Here is a 15,291-nt window from a genome sequence, read left to right on the forward strand (position 1 = left end):
TTGGGGTTCACGTCCACGGGGAAGCCAACACATTTTCCAGGGAACCCGGGCTCTCCTGATGCTTGGCTTGGCTCTCTCACTGTGTCCTCACTCAGGTAGGGAGCAGGGTCCTTCCGTACCCTCCCCACCCTCCCCTCTGGCCCTCTGCACCTCACCCCAGCGCTCTCCACCCCCTGCCAGTGACTCATCCATTTGTACCCTCGTGTGACAGGCATAGGTGTGGCACCTGCCGTGTGCAAGGCACGTGAGTCCAGGGCTTACATTAGAGACAGCCATTATCAAAGCCACCTAAGTGTCCATCAGCAGTGAGCGGATAAAGGAGATGTGGTATAGACATGCAATGGGATACTACTTGGCCATGAAAAAGAGTGAAAATTTTGCCATTGGCAGAAACATGGATGGACTTGGAGGGCATTGTGCTGAGTGAAACAAATCCGAGAAAGGCAAATACTATATGATATTACTTATATATTAAATCTAAAAATAGTGACTATAAGTAAACTGCTAAGTCACTTCAGTCGTGTCCGACTCTGTGCGACCCCATAGACGGCAGCCCACCAGACTCCCCTGTCCCTGGGATTCTCCAGGCAAGAACACTGGAGTGGGTTGCCATTTCCTGCTCCAATGCATGAAAGTGAAAAGTGAAAGTGAAGTCGCTCAGTCGTGTCTGACTCTTAGTGACCCCATGGACTGCAACCCACCAGGCTCCTCCGTCCATGGGATTTTCCAGGCAAGAACACTGGAGTGGGTTGCCATTTCCTTCTCCAATGCATGAAAGTGAAAAGGGAAAGTGAAGTCGCTCAGTTGTGTCTGACTCTTAGCGACCCCATGGACTGTAGCCCACCAGGCTCCCCTGTCCATGGGATTCTCCAGGCAAGAGCACTGGAGTGGGGTGCCATTGCCTTCTCCGATAAGTAAACTAGTGAGTATAATTTAAAAAGAAACAGGCTCACAGCTCTAGAGACCAGTTACCAGTGGGAGAGGAAAGTGGGGAGGGGCAGCAAAGGGGTAGAGGAAAAGGGACGAACTATTAGGTAAAAAATAAGCTACAAAGTGGGGCTTCCCTGGCGGTCCAGTGGTTAAGGCTTCATCTTTCAGTGCGTGGGGTTCAGGTTCGATCCCTGGTCAGACTGCTAAGACCCCACATACCTCACGGCCGAAAAACCAAAACAGAAAACAGAAGCAATATTGTAACACATTCAATTAAGACTTTAAAATGGTTCACATCAAAAAAACAAATCTTTAAAACAAGCTATAAGGATATACTGTACAACACAGGGGATATAGCCAATATTTTATAATAACTATAAATGGAGTACAACCATTATTTTTTTTACCTTTTATTTTGTGTTGGGATATAGTCGATTAACAATGTTGTGGAGTTTCAGGTGGACAGTGAAGGGACTCAGCCACACAGGTGCATGTACCCACTCTCCCCCAAACAGAGTATAACCTTTAGAAACTGGATCACTATATTGTGCGCCTGTAACTTCTATAATGTTGTACAGCAGCTATACTTCAATTTTTTTTAAAAGATAGCCATTTTTAAGCTTTTTAGTTTGTATTGGAGTATAGCCAGTTAACAGTGTAGAGATAGTTTCAAATGAACAGCAAAGGGACTCAGCCATACAGATACATGTACACGATAACCATTATTGTCCCCATTTTACAGATGGGAAAACTGAGGTTTGTGCATTTCCATCACTTGCCCAGGTCAAACCCCTAAAAAGTGCAGAAGCGGATGTCAGGCCTAGTTTCCTCAACATCAGAAACCCCAGCGCCCCCTCCAGCGCCAGGCTCCATCATGGGCAATCACATGTGCGCCCTCCTCACAAAGCATTTCAGCCATCCCCCTGCCCCTGGAAGGGACCTCGACAGGACTGGGCTCCTCCAGTTCCCTGCCAGGCCGGCAGCTGCAGGTGGGTGGAGCAGATAGGGCTGTGGGCATCCCGGGGCCCAGGAGGGAGCCCTGTGGGGGATGAGGAGTTGTCAGGGTCATTATCTTGGATGCTCCATTATCTTGATGCTGTGATGCCACCAGCCGCTCTGGATTTGCAAATCGAGATGCTGGCCAGCTGCCTCTTCCACCCACCGGGGAGGCGGTCTGGGTGAAGCAAAGTGGGTTTCCCTGGTAGGAAAGGCAGTGGGCGGCGCTGTTACTTTAAATAATATTGCCTACAAGCCAGGAATAGTTCTCCCAGGCAGGGAGGGGAGCGCCAGGGACAGCTCGGGAGAGGGGCTCCACCCCACACCGAGGCCACACTGAGGCCGACCGCAGATGCCGGAGTGAGGATGCCCGCCCCCTCCCACAGACGTGGCCAAGGGGGGCCCAGAGCCAGCTCTCCTCTGCTGTCTCGGGGGAGGGGCAGACCCGCACCCACTGCTCTTCCTTGAGGCCCCAGGTGGGGCCTGAAGCTTCCTGGCTGAGCAAAGGAACTCGTACTTTATGCCGAAATCAACTTTTATTAAAGTTTAAATTTCACTACGCATCACTAGTATCAGCAGACAAACCCCAGATCCAATGAGTCCCTGGTGTCTTTTTTATAATGTATACTGACATTATATGCTCAAAGTGCATTTTTTAATTTTATTTTTAAAATAAAAGCAATATATGCACACCATAAAGAACATTCTGATGGTGCAGAAAGACATAAACTCCAGAGGCAGGAGTTTACCTTCCTCTGAGTCCTCAATACTTCTCCCAAAAGACACAAGGTAAAGAATCCTGAAAAATGTTTATGTCCAAGCCGGAATGGGTACGTGATTATTGTTGCTGTTTAATCTCTAAGTCGTGTCTGCAACCCCATGGACTGTAGCCCACCAGGCTCCTCCCCCGAAGGGATTTTCCAGGCAGAAATACTGGAGTGGGTTGCCATTTCCTTCTCCAGGGGATCTTCCCGACCCAGGGATTGAACCTGCATCTCCTGCATTGGCAGGCAGATTCTTTACCACTGAGCCACCAGCGAAGCCCATATATGTGATTGTGTGTGTGCAAATATATACAAACACATACTATTCCAGTTTAACTACACATTATACCATTTACACTGTTCCTTGACTTTTTTTGGCTCACAAACTCAAAATTCTTTTTATGATCCTAAACATTAGACTAAGGGTTTGGCAGCCTGTATCAATAAATAACTTATCAAGAGATAATACATTCTCTCATGTCCCTAACACTCAGCTGTGATATTATTTAGCTTTTTACTTTCTCGTGTTTTTATTTCCATAAATATCCCCCGTCTCCAGCTTCGACTTCCTTCCCGTGCTTTGTATGTCTTGGAGGCTGTTCTGTCTCATCCCATAGAGGTGTTCTTCGTTCATTCTATGGCTATGGCATTATTAATCGATTCGATTCCATTTTTGATGGGTGTTTATGCTGCTTCTGGTTTTCATTTGTCTCTGCTGTTACAAGCAAACCGCAGTGAACATCCTTATTCCTGGTTTTTGCCACATTTTTGTAAGTACGGATAAAAGGCCAGCTCCCTGGAGTCTAGCCTCAGGGTCAGAAGACTTGAATATTCTGATTTGGATCGATTCTGCCCCAAAGGTTGGACCAACTTACTCTTTGATCAGCGGATCTGTGGTCAGCCTCACCTCCACCTCACTCTAGCCATGGGTGTAATCATACAAGAAAATTTGGTGCCATCTGAATATTGTCTTCTTTTGATTGGACTTTCTTTCATTGTGACAGTGGCCGAGCATCTTCTTTGTGAGTTTGGTCATTTCTGTTCATTTTTCTCTCCCTGGTGCTTTTTAGTAGTATCTGATTCCGTTTTTAAAGATAGAGAGCTTTTCCAGTCAATCTCTCCTTCTATCTTCCCTGCCAGGTCACCTCATCGCTTTTAAGACCCAGACGGTTTATCCAAAGCTGTCTTTCCCCTCCCCCAGGGAGCCATGGGCCTGTGATGGGCCTGAGGGTGGGTTGCGGGGTTGTGGAGAACGGGAGATTTGCCAGAGCCTGGGTACCCGCTATCTTCCCAACATCACGCTGAGCACAGGAGTGAGGGACAGATAAGAGCTGTCACCAGGGGCAGAGATAAGAGACTCGGCCGGCCAGGAGGTTCTGGGTGATACTGCTGCAGAGCCAGAGCAGGCTTAGCACACACCCACCTGTGAGTCTGGGGCTCATGCCATCCCAGGACCGAACGTGGGGTCCTGTGTGGTTGGATGTCAGTGCTGAGGGCTTCCTGGGTGGTTCAGCCGTAAAGAACCTGCCTGTAATACAGGAGACCCAGAAAACGTGGGCTCTAATCCCTGGGTCAGGAAGATCCCCCTGAAGGAAGGAATGGCAGCCTACTGCAGTATTCTGGCCTGGAGAATCCCATAGACAGAGGAGCATGGCAGGCTACAGTTCCTGGGGTCGCAAGGACTCGGACATGACTGAGCAACTAAGCATCCATGCATGCACGTCAGTGTTGAGCTGGTTAGCAACTGGGCTTGGAGTCAGAAAGGTTCTACGGGTCCCTGGCCCTGCTTCTTACTGCCTCAGAAACCACAGGTCAATGATGGGTATTTCTGAACCTTAATTTCCTCACCTCTAAAATGGGGGTTAGTAGCGCGATTAGGTAAAAAGACTCTCCAATTCAGACCTACGACCCTCTGCCCCGTCCGCATAAAATGAAGAAAGTGAAGCTAGTGTAGTGGGCAAGGCACAGAATTTCAGATTAAAATGTGTTAAAATGGCTCAAGTGTTACTGGTCCATGAGGCCCAGTAGTGTGGGAACTGCTGTGTGAGGTGAACAAATGAATGGAGAGATCCCTGGAGGTCCAGGGGTTAAGACTGTGCCTTCATTGCCAAGGGTCCAGGTTTCACACCTGGTTGGGGAACTGAGATCCCAGAAGCTGCACAGCAAAAAAAGAGAGAGAGAGAAATGAATGAAAAGCACTTAATACAGCATCTGAAGCATAGGTGGTGCTCAGAGAGTGGCAACTGTTTCATCATTGTGATAAGCTGATGCTGATGGTGGTGATGGTGCTGATGGTGCTGATGGTAATGACAGTGGTGATGGTGTTGATGATGGTGGTGATGGTGCTGATGGTGGTGGTAATGGTGATGATGGTGCTGATGCCATGGTGATGATGGTGATGATGGTGGTGATGGTGGTGATGGTGGTGCTGATGGTGAAGATGGTGGTGATGGTGGTGATGATGATGGTGGTGATGGTGGTGCTGATGGTGAAGATGGTGGTGATGGTGGTGCTGATGGTGGTGGTGATGGTGGTGGTGATGGTGGTGGTGGTGGTGATGGTGATGATGGTGGTAGTGGTGATGATGATGGTGCTGATGGTGGTGATGATGGTGGTGATGGTGATGGTGGTGGTGATGGTGGTGATGGTGGTGGTGATGGTGGTGATGATGGTGGTGATGGTGGTGGTGATGGTGGTGATGATGGTGGTGGTGGTGATGATGATGGTGCTGATGGTGGTGATGGTGATGGTGGTGGTGATGGTGGTGCTGATGGTGGTGATGATGGTGGTGATGGTGATGGTGGTGATGATGGTGGTGCTGATGGTGGTGATGGTGATGGTGGTGGTGATGGTGGTGCTGATAGTGATGGTGGTGGTGATGATGGTGATGACAGTGGTGATGGTGGTGCTGATGGTGATGACGATGGTGATGACGGTGATGACGGTGGTGATGGTGGTGCTGATGGTGGTGCTGATGGTGGTAATGGTGATGGTGGTGCTGATGGTGGTGATGGTGGTGGTGGTGGTGATGATGGTGCTGATGGTGATGGTGGTGGTGGTGATGATGGTGGTGCTGATGGTGGTGATGGTGATGGTGGTGGTGATGGTGGTGATGATGCTGATGGTGGTGATGATGGTGATGACAGTGGTGATGATGGTGATGGTGGTGCTGATGGTGGTGGTGGTGATGGTGGTGATGATGGTGGTGGTGGTGATGGTGGTGATGATGGTGCTGATGGTGATGGTGGTGATGATGGTGGTGATGGTGATGGTGGTGGTGATGGTGGTGATGATGGTGGTGATGGTGGTGGTGGTGATAATGATGGTGGTGATGGTGATGGTGGTGGTGATGGTGGTGATGATGATGGTGCTGATGGTGGTGATGATGGTGGTGATGGTGATGATGGTGATGGTAATGGGGATGATGGTGGTGATGGCGCTGAGGGTGGTGATGATGGTGCTGATGGTGGTGATGATGGTGATGACAGTGGTGATGATGGTGATGGTGGTGGTGGTGATGGTGGTGCTGATGGTGCTGATGGTGGTGATGATGGTGGTGATGGTGGTGGTGATGGTGGTGGTGGTGATGATGATGGTGCTGATGGTGGTAATGGTGGTGCTGATAGTGATGGTGGTGGTGATGATTGTGATGATGGTGGTGATGATGGTGATGACAGTGGTGATGGTGGTGCTGATAGTGATGGTGGTGGTGATGATGGTGATGATGGTGGTGATGGTGGTGCTGATGGTGGTGATGATGGTGGTGATGGTGATGGTGGTGATGGTGGTGGGCTCATGTGAGAACTCAGGCAAAAGAAAACTTGGCGATGCCTACAAATAAGGTTGCTCTGTTCCAAGGCTGGCATAGCCTGGGGGCAGGCCTGCAGTGAGCTTGTTCCCCAAGTCAATTGGGTAAGCCCGAGAACACCCAAGAGTAGGAGAGGCATCCTAGGCACCAGCCCCTGGTCACTGCCCAGATCAGCAGGGAGATCACGGGGTGGGGGCCAGGGGAACTAGCCCCTCCATACCGAAGAGCACCCACCACCTGCCACGTCTCACTGCCAGAAGCTCTTCACAGACCGAGCCTGGCCTCCTCCCTGCCCCCAGCCAGGTGAGTGCACCGCACAGCTGCTCTCCAGCTGCCCTCCCCCCAGGACCAGACTCTGCAGCTCTGGGGCCAGTGAGGTGCTCCCCGAGAGCATCCCCAGGGGCCCCCTTGGGTTCATGCACTCTGGCCGCGGGGCCACAAGTACAGAAAGCCATACAGCCTTCCCAGATGGCTTTGCCCAGATGGTATCTGGAGTACAGGCCCGCTCCCGGGCACCTGAGCCAGAGCCTTTGGAAGGGATCTTCTTATAGGTCCTTTCTGTGACCCCCATGGTACAACTGAGGGCTCCCTGGTGTGCTTGGTCATGAAAGAGGGTGATGTGGCAACCTCTGATCCCCAGTTTGACCCCTGAGTCCCCGTGGCTGCCTGACTTGCTCACCGGCTGTCTCGTTTGCCCCCAGGTACATGATCACCAGCCTGGACCGCACCCACGCTGGCTTCTACCGCTGCATCGTGCGTAACCGGATGGGCGCTCTGCTGCAGCGACAGACGGAGGTCCAGGTGGCCTGTGAGTACCGCGTGGGGCCAGGGAGAGGGGGGCCATGAAGTGGAGAGGGTCTGCAGGGTCTTTGCCCACCGGCCACACACTGGGAAGAGCTGAACCCCAGCCGTGGCCTTCTGTTCTGGTGGGTGTTCGTGGCAGCCCTTCCCGCCATCCGGGCCGGTGCCGTCCACTTACAGCGGACGGAACCAAGGCCCGGGCTCTCAAAGCCACACTGCCGACACATGACACATCTCTGCTGGCTGTGAGTCCAGCACTCCTTTTTTAATTTGTAATAGCTGCACCAAACGTGGGATCCTAGTACCCCACCCAGGGATCAAACCTGTGCCCCCTGCGTTGGAAGTGCAATCTTAATCACTGGGCGGCCAGGGAAGCCCCCAGCACTCTTTAGATGGGACTGCTTGCTTCCTTTTTGAAAAGGAGGCCTGCCATCTGCTTTGAGGGTCTCCTCTGGGCTTGGTCTCCAACTTGGGAAATCTTCATAATGGCAGACTTCCCCAGGGTCTTCTTGGCAGATTTCCCAGGATCCCCCCTCCCCACCATGACCTTCCCAGGTGGTGCTGGTGGTAAAGAAGCCGCCTGCCAATGCAGGAGACAGAAGAGATGCAGGTTCAACCCTTGGGTCAGGAAGATCCCTTGGAGGAGGGCATGGCAACCAACTCCAGTATTCTTATTTGGAGAATCCCATGAACAGAGCAGCCTGGAGGGCTACAGTCCATGGGGTCCCAAAGAGTCGGACACGACTGAGATGTAGCATGCACGCACCCCACAACCTGGAATTTTCCATCCTCCAGCTTGCCTAGCCCTGGAGCAGTAAGAGCTTGGAGGCCCCCACAGTCTTGGGAAGCACTGTGAGACGCCTCGTGGTGGGTCTCAGCTCTAAAGGGAGAGGGGAGGTGAGCAGCCAGAGTTCCTGGAGGGAGCAGAGGGTAAAGGAACAGACCCTTGCTGAGCCTTTCGGGTGACAGCCTCCCCTCATTGCCACCAGGACCCAGAAGAGCGTCCTCAGATGGGGGATGAGAGAGAAGCCTCCGGAGAACCCATTGCACCAATCAGCTCCACCCACACCCCCCACCATGACTCAGTATCCCCTTCGCAGACCCCACAGACCCTGTATGCTAGAAATAAGCCTCAGTATGGGCCGTTTCATTCTGGGGTTTTTAGGGGGAGACATCTAAGGTTGCCCAATGGGCCATGAGAGTGTGGGAAACCTTAATGAGCCCTGATTTTTTTTTTTTTACAAAGAGGACCCCCTTGAGACTTCCCTGGTGATCCAGTGGTTAGGCGTCTGAGTTTCCAATGAAGGAGAGGCACAGGTTCAATCCTTGGTTAGGGAACTAAGATCCCTCATGGCGTGGGGCATGGCCAAAAATAAAATTTAAAAATAATAAAAATTTAAAAAGAAAGTAGCTTGCCTTCCAAAAAAGAAAAAAAACTAGACACCCTCTCATGCAGGGCCCACTAGGGCTTGACTCGGATTTTACACAAAAGAGAGCTTATTACTTTGGCGAGAAGCATGGGAGAGAAGTCAAGAAGAAAGCCTCAAGTGAGGCGAAGAGTGTTTACAGTAACTATGGAGAGCAGCCGTAATCAGAAGCGGAGGACCGATTGTCCCATAAATCAACGCTAAGGAGAACTCAGCTTCCTCAGAGGAGAGGGAAAGCCCTGAATTAAAATGACGGGTCAGGACCGCAGTTACCGGCTGGAGGGCTCACACGGAGCTCTGTTTAGTGGGTTCCCAGAGCCTCGTGGTGCGGGGGCGGCCATGAGTCGGGCCGCAGAGAGCCCAGGAGTGTGTCTGTGTGTGCTCAAGGGTGGGTGTGAGTTCATGCATGTGAGTGTCCAAATGTGCTTCTGGATTGGTCTGCCTCTTTGTTCACCTGTGTGCAGCTGAGGGCTGTGCCTGGTTTTCGTTGCAGCACGTGGGATCTTCAGTTGCAGCATACAAGGTTTTAGTTTCCCGACCAGGATTCGAACCCCGGTCCCCTGCATTGGGACCAGCAGACAAAAAATGCTGACAGCAGGCTTCAGGGTTCTTCACATGCCAGGTCATGACCCTCGTGGGGATGGGGAGAGAAAGCATGGGTTCCAGCCCTGATCCAGTCGCTGACTAGCTTAGGGCTCTGAGCACCTGGGGAGTGGAGGGGTTACAGGTGGGAAAGGAACCACAGCCTCCATCCCTCTGGAAAGGTGAGCACACACCCAAGACCCTGCAAAACAATCAGAGCCACAGGTGCAAGCTGGACAGCGCGTCCCTAAGGAGATGCCCAGGAAGAACAGAGGAGCCCCCCAAACCCCCCACCCTCCAGTGTCACTGTGCAAATGTCGTCCCTTCATGGGTCCCTGGGGGCAGGTCTCCGAGGTAGGAAGGCGTGTCCCGGGAGCTACATCTTGAGATGGGGAAACTGAGCCTCAGAAAGGTCAGAGGACTGGACTTCCCTGGTGGTCCAGTGGTTAAGACTCTGCCTTGCAAGGCAGGAGACATGCAGTCAATCTCTGCTCGGGGAACTAAGAGCCCACGTGCTGCCCACATCACAGGTAGGGAATACATGCACTGCAACAAAAGATTCCACCCGATCAAGGAAGGTCCCACATGCCGAAACCGAGAGCCGATGTGGCCGAATAAATTAAAAAAAAAAAAAAGTGATCTGGAGACAACCCAAGGTCCCACAGCTGGTATTTCTACCATCTTCCTCCTCCTTCCTCCCCTCATCAACCAAAGACTGGAGCTGTGGACCCAGCCATGGAACCAGCCATGAACAAACGTTGAGCTCAAATTCCCCTCACCTATCCCTTGGCTTCCCTGGTAGCTCAGAGGTAAAGAATCCACCTGCCAATGCAGGAGACCCCGGTTCCATCACTGGGTTAGGAAGATCCCCTGGCGAGGGCCATGGCAACCCACTCCAGTATTCTTGGCTGGAGAATCCCACAGACAGAGGAGCCTGCAGGCTATAGCCCATAGGGTCGCAAAGAGTTGGACGCGGCAGAAGCGACTGAGCAAGCAAGCATGCACTTATCCCTGGCTGTGTGACCCTGGGCAAGTTACTTAACTTCTCTGTGCCTTCATTTCCTTATTGTAAAAAAGGAATGCTAATGTTAGTGCCTACCTAGCTGGGCTGTCATAATGAGTAATCAATCAGTGCATACAAGGGACTTCCCTGGCAGTCAAGTGGTTAAAGACTCCTTCTAATCAGAGGGTGTGGGTTTGATCCTTGGTCGGGAGCTAAGATCCCACACTCCTGGAGGCCAAAAGACCAAAACATAAAACAGGAGCAATGTTGTAACAAAATTCAATAAAGATTTTAAGCAATCAGTGCACACAAACCATCATGAAAGGCCCTCAGCCGGGGGTGGACGAGTACACTTTCTTCTCTGCCAGGCCAACCAGGGAAGGCTTCCTGGAATAGACATTCACAGCCTTTCTCATTCTCTCTGATGGTACCTTGGGAGGTACCATCCTCTGCTGTCCAGGGCTGGTGCTAGGGTGGGGCGAGGAGAATGGGCAATTGAAGGAGGCACTCCCTCTCAGGGACTCACCGTCTGCTTGCAGGACCCTGACAGCGGGTGCCACCTTAAATCGTTCCCCTCCCCCACCCCTCGCAGTCCTGGGGCTCTCCCAGGCTTTTGTGCCCCGCACACCGCCTGCATCTGTCTGTCCCTCCGTCTGTTTACACTGTCCCCCGGGTGCTTACCGTTCTGAGGATGGGTAGGGTACGGATGCTTCTCCAGACCCCGCATCTCCCCTTCTTGCCAGTTCTGCCCCCCAGGGTGGGAGGGTTTTGTCCTGGGGGTTCAGCAGCGGGGTTGGGTCAGATCGGCCCGGCAGGTCCCACCCCTGGCTCCCACCCCCCACTTTCCAAAGAAGGGCTGTGAATCGGGTTCTAATGGTAAATTAATAAGGCAGCTGTGCTAACCACTAATGACGATGGCACAGTCGTTACAAAAAGCTTCTTTACGTGTTTTTAATTACAGCAATTAAAGAGAAGTCGATAAAACATCACCCCCACCCCTAGCTCCCTTCTTGGCCCCACCCTGAGTCTCTCTGTTTTTGTGAAGCTGCCATAAATTTCTGGCATGCAGCAAGTGGGTTAAATGGGTGAGAGGGTTGGGAGAACCTTCTGGAGTCAGCATCCAGCTTCCGTAGGCTCCTCTTAGTCCTCCTCACCTCAGCAATGTCCCCGACGGTATCCCAGCCTCACTGGGTGGGCGATGGCTCAGACTTGGAACCCCCAGCCCCGGCAACAAGCCCCGCCCACCCATCACAGGGCCAGGGGTCCTGCTCCCTGTTCTCCGAGGCAGCTTAGCAGCCCCCTGTGCAACATGAGAGCTGACGGCATCAGCCCCACTGTCCTTTGCGCTGGGGTTGATGTCCAGAATGCCAGCAGGGGGCCCATTCTTCTTAATCCTCAGCCTGAGTGGAGTATTAAATGTGGAAGAAGGGAGAAGGAGATACGGCTGAGGAGGTGGGGCACCGGGGACAGAGGGTGACGTTCTCAGATGCAGTTGGATGGTTTGATGTCACTTAGGATGCAGTGGAAGTCGTGGATGGTTGGAGGCAGAGCCTCAGGTGGATGGAGAAATAGCATCCTCGTAAGAAACAATCACAACCACAATTAAGTACCATCCCATGTCCACCAGACGGGCAAAAACCAAAGTCTCCAAGACCAGGTGTTAATAGAAACTCCCACCACTGCCGACGGGAGTGTGAATTGGCAAATTGATGCAAATCAGGAAAACAGCTTGGCGTTACCTCGCAAGATCAACGTGTGCACAGCCTACAACCCTTCCACCTTTAGGCACATCCTCCTGAGATTCTCTCAGCGACGAGCGCTAGCAGGCCCACACGAGACTGTCCTTAGCAGGACAGCAAAACACCGATAACAAGCCCCCTGCGGCAGCACTGCTCTGCCTTGGTACATGGACACGCAGGCGGCTCTGAGGATGACCAAGCCAAGTACAGGACACAGGTGGAGCTCCCAACAAACGCGTTGCACAAACAAAGCCAATTAGAGCGGATGACATACAAGATAATCCAGAGAGCTTAGAAACAGGCTGAATTAACCATAAACTGTTCAAGGATGCATCTACACGCAGGGAAACTTGAAAGAAAGAGAAAAAGCAATGATATGATGAACACAATATCCAAGATGTCAGTTAGACCTCTGGGGGGCGCGGCGGCGATGAGCAGGAGGCTGTCAGGGAGGGAGGTGAGGTTGGTTCGTCTTCTGTTCCTTAAACTGGGTGGTGGGTTGTTGTTGCTGTTATTGTTCAGTCGCTACGTCGTGTCTGACACTTTGCGACCCTAGGGACTGCCGCACGCCAGGCTTCCCTGTCCTTCACCATCTCCTGGAGTTTGCTCAAACTCATGTCCATTGAGCCATCCAACCATCTCATCTTCCGTTGCCCTCTTCTCTTGCCCTCAGCCTTTCCCAGTGGTGGGTGTGTGAGCATTTATTCTTCTTCTTTGAACTATTCATAAAATTATATTCACTCTTTTTTTTAATGCATGACACATTTCATGATAAAAACGTTTTAAAAGTGGGACTTCCCTGGTGGTCCAGTGGTTAGGGCTCCACGCCTCCCCTGTAGGGGGCACCGGTTTGATCCCTGGTTGAGGAACTTAAGATCCCACATGCTGCGTGGCATGGCCAAAAGAAGAAAAAAAAAAGTTTTAAAAATAACTAAAAGCGGTAAATATACTCTGAAGTGGAATGCATGCTTTACAATACCTTTTAAGATAGAACAAAGACATTAGGAATAATTTTTAGGCCCCATGTAGCTGGGCCCCAGCCCTGCACATCTTTGCTCTCAGGGGAATTCCTAGGGCGTTAGATCAGTTCTGCAAGGCACGGTATGGTATGTTCACCAGCTTGCATCGCCGAGAGGAAGTGCAGTAAATAAGTCCTTGTGTTTCCACCTCAGTGGGAGTGAGTTTCCCTAGGAGATCCTGGACCCCCAGCCCCACCCGCGTGCACTTCTCTGTAGCCTTTCCCCGGCAGTGGCTGACTAAGCAGCCCCCTTGCAGCTGGTGTTCGGGACATACACGCCTGTGCCCTGGGTCCCATGAGCAGAGACAAGGGGCTCCCTGGGCAGACCTAGCAAGCCCATTTGGCAAGGTGAGCGGAGAGAATCAGGAGGGTTCTGGGGGTCTCAGAGCCACAGTGAGGGGAGATTGTGAGATGGAACGGTGGATGGGAGCAGCAGCAGCGGCAAGACTTGGACCAAGGTCAGCTCTGCCCGCCCTTCACCTGTCCATCCTGCTGTATGTACATACAGTCACCCATGTCTCCATCCCTCACTTCCTCCGTCCATCCACTCATCCATTTTTCCATCATCCACCCATGGCACAAACCCACCAGCCGACCCCACAGGCGTTTTTTAAATTCTCTGTAACTAGCCCTTCTCTCCTGCCTCCTAGTCTTCACACATTCTCCTCCTCTGGACTTTTACTACTGCCAACCACACACACACACACACACGCGTGCGCGTGCGTGCGTGCGGCTAACACCTACCCTTTATATAGCTCTGCTTTAAAAAGCCTCGCCCCGGCTGCCTTGGTGGCTCAGTAGTAAAGGATACACCTGCACGGCGCAGGGGACACAGGTTCAATCCCTGCTCCAGGAGGACCCCACGTGCCGCGGAGCAACTAAGACCGGGAGCCTCAACTGCTGGAGCCCACACGCCCTAGGGTCTCTGCTCCTCAACAAGAGGAGCCACTGCCACGGGGAGCATCCGTGCCACAGCCGGAGAGGAGCTCCCGCTCGCTGCAGCTAGAGAAAAGCCCACCCCGCAACGAAGACCCAGCACCGCCAAAAACAACACATAAATCTTTTTTTTTAAAAAAAAGCCTCACCCCACCTCCCAGTCTGAAGTAGATAAAGGAGATTTTCTCTGATGCCTCCTCTCATAGAGACACCTTGTTTCTCCGTCCTAACTGTTGTCGCAATATGTCGCTGCATGGCTGTCGGTTGCTTTTCTTGTTCCCCTAACCCTGCCATAAGTTCCACAAGGGCAGGAACCAGGGCTTTCTTCAGCACGTATCGCAGAACCTGCCTGACCCACAGAGGGGACTCAATAACGAATCATTGCTTGACAGTACTGGGTGACTTTTTAAATACGTATTTATTTGACTGCACTGGATCTTAGTTACAACCTATGGGACCTTTACTTGCAGCATGTGTGATCTAGTTCCCTGACCAGGGATTGAACCTGGGCCCCCTGCTTTGGGAGCCAGCAGTCTTAGCCACTGGACCACCAGGGGAGTCCCGGTATTTGATGAGTTTAGAGAGAAACTACTGTGTGTGTGCAGAGTATGGGGCCAGGTATCTTAGAGGGATTTCCTCATGAATGTAATTAAATAGAACTGCCCCATGAAGAGTTCAGTGCAGCAGAAAGAGATAAAGAAGGTGTATGAAGAAGTTGAATGCAGGGGCTAAGTCATGGAGGAGGCGAGGGCATGCAAAGACAGGGGCGAATCTGGATGCTCGCTGGACGCTGGCCGGCCCCGCCCTAACTGCTCAAGCTGGATAAGCCACTCTATCTCCATGAGCTTTAATTTCCTCACTGACGAAATGGAGCTAATAAAACCCGAGAGAGAAGAAAGAAACACTATTACCATGAAATTGCTTTAAATTGTTCAAATATATCTTCAGAGTTCTGTGAAAAGTTTTTTAAATAGATAAAATTATTGTGAGGACTGAAATCAATGTGATTTATTGATGCAATTTTTTATAGACAAAGCCAAGTAATAGAAATTAGTAAACAACTAAAAGATGCACATTTAGGAAAATTGAGCTTTGTCGTATTATTCCGCAGATAGAATGAAACAATCCTTGTGAAGTCCAACTAGAAAGAAACCTGACGTAGGGTCAGCAACTATTTGGGTGGTGGGGGTAATCTTCGTTGGAGAGGTTGATGTTAAAACTGTGAAAAATGCATAGGATTCCAATATTTTGATACAATGTATATTAGATACAGTTTTAGCACTTTAA

At 51.4% G+C, this 15,291-nt stretch overlaps 1 protein-coding gene across 2 annotated transcripts in view; it reads left to right on the forward strand.

Annotated features, from left to right (window-relative positions):
- Positions 1 to 15,291, forward strand: part of SDK2 (sidekick cell adhesion molecule 2) — a 264,287-nt gene that overhangs the window by 144,120 nt on the left and 104,876 nt on the right. For both annotated transcript variants that reach the window (XM_061392947.1, XM_061392949.1), the window contains exon 3: positions 7,200 to 7,306. In XM_061392947.1, the coding sequence (XP_061248931.1) occupies positions 7,200 to 7,306 (107 nt within the window). The remainder of the gene's footprint in view (positions 1 to 7,199; positions 7,307 to 15,291) is intronic.

This window comes from Bos javanicus, chromosome 19 (genome assembly GCF_032452875.1).
Source record: "Bos javanicus breed banteng chromosome 19, ARS-OSU_banteng_1.0, whole genome shotgun sequence".
Taxonomy (NCBI): Eukaryota; Metazoa; Chordata; class Mammalia; order Artiodactyla; family Bovidae; genus Bos; species Bos javanicus.